Consider the following 6041-nt stretch of genomic DNA (forward strand, 5'->3'; position numbering starts at 1 on the left):
TGTGGGAATTATTGTGACAGGGAGCACCATAAAATATGGAATTGGCATTAGTAGGGTCAGTTGTTCATAATTCATTTATTGAATAATGAAAATGTCATTATTCAGTGTGTGAAGAGCAACCAATCTGTTTCATCCATTAGAACAGCCTCCAGTTGTGCAAGTAGTGTCTCATATTAACACTGTCTCTCCATCCAGGTGTTTGTCCTGCGACCATTACCCTAGATCCTGGGCACACACAGGAAGTCAGGCGAATGTACGGTACATGCAAGAGACACCGTTGGGCCTCAACATTGGACACCTTCTCCTCTACACCATGTCAGACTCCAACTCAACCGACTTCACCAACTCCTCCACCTTTATCCTGCTGGGCATTCCTGGCCTGGAGGCAGCCCATGTCTGGATCTCCATCCCCTTCTGCGCCATGTACGCCATAGCCATCTTGGGGAACTTCACCATCCTGTTCATCGTGAAGAGGGAGCCGAGCCTCCATGGGCCCATGTATTATTTCCTGTGTATGTTGGCCATCACCGACCTAGTCCTGTCTACGTCCATCCTACCCAAAATTCTGAGCACCTTCTGGTTCAATTCCAGGGAGATCGATTTCAGTGCCTGCCTCACCCACCTGTACTTCATTCTCAGCTTCTCTGCGATGCAGTCTGGGATCCTTGTGGCCATGGCTTTTGATCGCTACCTGGCCATCTGCGAACCCCTGAGACATTCCACCACCCTGACAAACCCTGTGGTGGCCAAAATTGGCCTGGCCATGGTGCTGCGTGGCATCATACTCGTACTGCCCTATCCCTTTCTGGCAAGGAGGTTGCCATATTGCAGAACCAACATAATTCCCCATACATACTGCGAGCACATAGCTGTGGTGAAGTTGGCCTGCACTGACATTAGCATCAGTAGTTACTACACCCTCTCTGTGTCATTCTTCGTGATCAGTATGGATGTGTTTTTTATCGCCGTGTCCTATACCCAGATCCTCAGGGCCATCTTCAGCCTCCCAACAAAGGAGGCCCGGCTCAAGACTTTTGGGACCTGTGGCTCCCACCTCTGTGTCATCTTAACCTTTTACATTCCACATCTCTTCTCCACCCTCGTGCAATGGTTTGGGCAAAATGTGGCCCTGCATTTCCACGTTCTCATGGCCAACATGTACCTCCTGGTGCCCCCCATGCTAAACCCCATCATCTACGGGGTGAGGACCCAACAGATCCAGGATAGGCTGCTCCAGCCCTTTACTCATAAAGGGACCTCAAGTTTTCTCCTGGTACTCTGACTCTCAGACCGAGCTCCATGGAGAGCTGGCTGGTGACATGGTGCTGGGCCCTCCTCCCTCAATCACTGACTGGCCAATCAAAGTGACATTAAACCCTTTCCTGACCTTACTGTGCTGTGTCAGGGTGACAAACTGGGGAATCTGCCTATATACAACTCATAGGGTTGCCATCTTTCTAATTGCTGGTAACTGGAAGCCTCAGGCCCCACCCCTCTGCTCTGCCTCTTCCCCCAGGTTCTGCCCCGGCTCTGCCTCTTCCCCTCAAAGCCCCGCCCCTCACTCACTCCTCTCCTCCCCACCCCCTGTAAAGCTCTGGTTCACCCCTCTGACACTCTGCACCCCAAAGCACCCCGTATTCACCATGGTGATGTCATTATGATATGTTTTGTACAAAATATTCCCTGTGTAAGCAGAGTCAGGATGAGCTCTACCCTGACATCTGGTGGTGAATTATGGCGAGTGTGGAAAAGAACTCCAGGGGCTGATCTTGTTTGCATAGGCACACCCACTCGCCTGGCATGAAACAACAGCAACTCAAAGTGCTTACTTTGGCTGGTGTGGGATCCCCAGTTTCTCTGTTATTGGGGCAGGAAGAATAAAGTTTTGTTACCCTGATTCTGTGAATCAAGGCCAGTGGAACTGTGTATGACAGAAGGACTGAGTGAGTCATTCACCATTACCTAAGTAGCATGTGCTTGTCAAGGGGCATGGGTTACAAAACCCAGTGAATTGAGAGAGGATGGGGACAGGTATTTGTACCTGATGGTATGGGCCCTCTCTGAGGGGTTGAAACACCAATTGCACTACCTCCTCTCTCCACTGTTGAATATCAGAGCTAACTTTTGATTCTATTAGAAGTCTAGTTACAGACTGCTGAACTGAATTCACTTTGGGCCGGTGGTGCACTAGCACTGGGGCTCCCCTACTATGAGCTGAAATCACAAAAGAGCTGAAATCACTGAGGCGGTGTTAACTAGTGGGGGAGCCTGAAGCTATAATGCTAAGCGGCTGGCAGAGCAGCTAGCAGAGTGGAGCCTTGTGGGACGGTTGGAGTGGCGCTGAGCGACTCACAGGTCGGTGAGTGGAGCGGCTGGAGGAGCAGCTAACAGAACAGAGACTTGTGGGAGCGGCCCAAGGGACGGCTGGAGCAGAGCGGAGCGGAGCGGCTCACAGGTCGGTGAGCGGAGCGGCGCGGCACGGCTCACAGGTCGGTGAGCGGAGTGGAGCGGCACGGCTCACAGGTCGGTGAGCGGAGCGGAGCGGGGCGGAGCAGCACGGCTCACAGGTCGGTGAGCGGAGCGGAGCAGCTGCCAGAGCAGTTTGTGGGACGGCAGGAGTGGGACTGCGGGTGGAGTGGAGCAGTTCGTGGTGAAGGCTGGGTGGAACCCCACGGAGAAGCAGCCGGTTGGCCTCGGATCACGTAAGGTGCCCCTTAACACCCTGCTCACACACACCCCCCTTTTGAACTCTGGGGCTGCACTGATCAGGGACAGAGACTTTGGGGGGTTGTCGGACTTTTGGGACTTTGGTGATTCTTGGGTCGCTGGTTTCAAGAACCAACGGGAGAGGACACGGCCCAATTTGCTGGGGTGGGTCTTCGCTCATGGTTTGGTCTATGAACTCTAGTTGTGGTGTTTTTTCCAATTTAATGCTGATGTCGTTTACCTCATGTTATTAAACATTTTCTGTTACACTCAGACTCCGTGCTTGCGAGAGGGGAAGTATTGCCTCTTAGAGGCACCCAGGGGGTGGTATGTAATTGTCCCAGGTCACTGGGTGGGGGCTCAAGCCGGTTTTGCACTGTGTTATTGAAACGGAACCCCTAGATACAGAACCCGGCCCTTGTTGCTGCCAACTTAGATGGGCAGAAGGGTTACACCTGTAAGGTATCATTCTAAAAGTCTTAATCTGCTAAACATTGATATCCCCTTGGGTTGTATGCACTCTCATTGTATGTGAAGCTATGAAATCTTGCTATATGTGAGTCACTCAAGTGCGATGTGAGGCTGGAAACACCCAAAACCAGCCTTTCAGGTATGTCAAAGAAGTAGCCAGACAGTGTTAATTGCTGTCGTCAACACTCATCCAGGGAAGAATCCACTAGCACAGGAACTCTGTGTAAGGAAGCCTCCTCAAAGGGAGTACGGAGACAATGGAGAATGTTTGGCCAATGGGGGAAGACCCCCCACGTCACATGCACAGACTTTCCGGCAAGCTGGAAGAAACTATAAAAGATGGGGAGTGACATCATCCCTTGTCTTCACTCCCCCACAACTCAACACCTGCAAGAAGCTCAGGAAGACAAAGGACTTTGAACTGGGGAGGGGAACCCAGGCTGCAAAGCAGATGTGGCCTGTTCCTCAAGAATCTGTAAGACTGCTTGTATCATCAGTCAGGGTGAGTTTACATGGTTAACATCTAACACGATATAAGTAAACACACACAATTAGTATTACCTCGAATTCTCTAACACTACAGGTTTGCATTTCAAAGCTCCAGTCCATTTCCCATGTATGTTGCTATTTATGAGGAATAGCCCCAGTGACCATTTATATACTTCTCTAACATGTCTTGAAAAGGTTGAATTTGGGTCAATTAGCCTGCTAGTTGCATAACCCTTTCTGACCCTGTGTCACACCTATTAACTCATGTTTGATTGTATGAACCATCTGTATCCATATGTCTTTGGGCTTTTACTGTGCTCTTCGTTCAGTCTTCTTGTGCTCAGAGGCCAGAGGTTAGGACGGACAGAAGAAAGGGGTAACTGCATTCTAGATAAAACCAGTTTTCTGCAGCTTCTCTGCTGAGGGGTGGGCTTGGAAGGAATGGAACCTCCCCAGAAGAGGGAACAGAGAGAGGAGGGGTTGGTCCAGCCCTTTAAAAACACAGAGACTGGTTAAGTCAGAAGAAGCTGGGGCAGGAGAGAGGCACAAGGATAGCAGATGGGGACTCTTTGGTTGAAGAGTTCTGGCTGCAGCTGAGAGACAGACTCCAGCTGGAGGAGAAGCCAGGAATTACAGGAGATGGCTCCTGGACACCTTAGAGGTCTCTGACCAAATCCCAAAGAACGCTCTAGGGCAATGAGGACATTGAGGCAGGGAATGGTGTGCAGGTGTTGTATTGTGTTTAAGTGGATCTGGGTATCTCTTGTGCACTCTAAAGTAGAGGAACTGATTTAGCAACCCCTTTTGCAAGGCCTGGGGCTGTTTGCTTTAACGATCCTGTGTCCCAGAAAGAGAGAAACTGGAAACAGAGTGTGCCCAGGGGGGAGCTCTGGGCAGGGTGTGTTGAAGCAATTGGAGAGTCTGGGGGAGCCAAGCCAGAACTAGTCTCTGGGCCCTGGCACTTGGCATGCAGGTCTCTGTATACCCCACACACCTCCTGGGTGTGGTGTTCTGTCCCATCTAGTGGCACTGAGACCACGTAGAGAGAGAGAAAAAATGAGTCTTCTCTACAGCCTTATCTAATAGTCATTTGGCTTTTAGCTCATGTGGTAGAGGCTCATGCACTAAGCTCTAGAGGTCCCTGGTTTTATCCCACCCGCTGATGACCGGGGTCTGTCAGCGTTACATCTGCTCCCAGACGGAGGCACTAGAATGGAAGCTGCACCCCGAGAGTGGGCCTAGAAAACCAGAGCCAGAGGAGGGCCTGAACCCTGCTCCAACTCAAAAACACATGGGTCCAGCATGTGGGACCCAAACACAGCTGCCTGGCTAGTGTCCAGACGCGGGAGCTTGAGCAGGGCTGTGACAGCAAACCTGAAGCTGGGGCACGGACGCTAAGGGACTGTGAGTGGACTGGGAGTGGAGCTGGATGATCCCAAACCTGCAGGGAGGTGTCCACAAGATGTTCTCTTCACCCTAATGTGGCCCACTCTCCTCTGCCCTCAGTGTTTCCCATGGTGCTCCAGTTCCCAGACTGATCCAGCCAGAATCCCTGAAGGAAATATTTCCTGAACTAGGCTGTGCCAGTTTAGGGTCAGGGAAAGGATTTGTCTCTGTCATAAATATAGAGGAACAGGTAGCATTAAATCCCTCCTTGGCAGCTGTACTGAATCGCTTTACCTGTAAGGGGTTAAGCAGGTCAAATCACCTCATTGGCACCTGACCAGAAGGACCAAAGAGGAAAGAAAATACTTTGAAATCTGGGGCGGGAAGGTTTTGTTTGTTGCTCTCTTTTGTTGTTCCCTCTCCGGATGGAGGCAGAAGCCAACATCTCCTGAAAATATACCTGGAATAATCCAGCTAATACCACAGAAATTATAAATAGGGCAAGGAAATGTGTTAGGTTATCTTTTGTCTTAGCTTGTGAATTTTCCTATGCTACTGAGATAGTGTTATTCCTGTTTTTGTAACTGTGAAGCTGAGCCCAGAAGGGAATGCTCTTTGTTTTAAATCTTTTTATTACCCCGTAAAGTTACCTTCCATCCTGATTTTGCAGGTGTAATTCTTTTAATTTTTTCTTTATAATAAAGTTCTTCTTTTAAAAACCTGATTCATTTCAGCGTCCTGAAGACAAAGGGTCTGCTCTGTGCTCACATTGCTAAGGCAATTGGTTGGTATATGTAGCTGGATGATCACACACTCCTGCCCTGAACAGCCTGAAATCAGCCCTGGGACAGAGCTGAGGCTGCGTGAAGGCTGCAGCTAGTAAGAGCTGCAAGCCTCGGCTGATTGTGGAAGGCAGCTACAGCTGGGGCCATGCCCCAGTCAGACCGTAGCTGGCCTTATAAAGGCCAGGGAAGCCAGGTGCTGAGGTC

The 6041-nt window shown here is 50.3% G+C and overlaps 1 protein-coding gene across 1 annotated transcript; it reads left to right on the forward strand.

The window, feature by feature from the left end:
* The first annotated feature begins 262 nt into the window (after window positions 1-262).
* LOC128843346 (olfactory receptor 52R1-like) lies at window positions 263-1282 on the forward strand. Its single transcript, XM_054040171.1, has one exon. The coding sequence runs from the start codon at window positions 263-265 to the stop codon at window positions 1280-1282; it is 1020 nt and encodes a 339-aa protein (XP_053896146.1).
* Window positions 1283-6041: the final 4759 nt, after the last annotated feature.

This window comes from Malaclemys terrapin, chromosome 1 (assembly GCF_027887155.1).
Source record: "Malaclemys terrapin pileata isolate rMalTer1 chromosome 1, rMalTer1.hap1, whole genome shotgun sequence".
NCBI classification, from domain to species: Eukaryota; Metazoa; Chordata; order Testudines; family Emydidae; genus Malaclemys; species Malaclemys terrapin.

Excerpts from the sequence above, each read along its gene's own strand:
- LOC128843346 (XM_054040171.1), top strand. The coding sequence starts at position 263 with ATGCAAGAGACACCGTTGGGCCTCAACATTGGACACCTTCTCCTCTAC.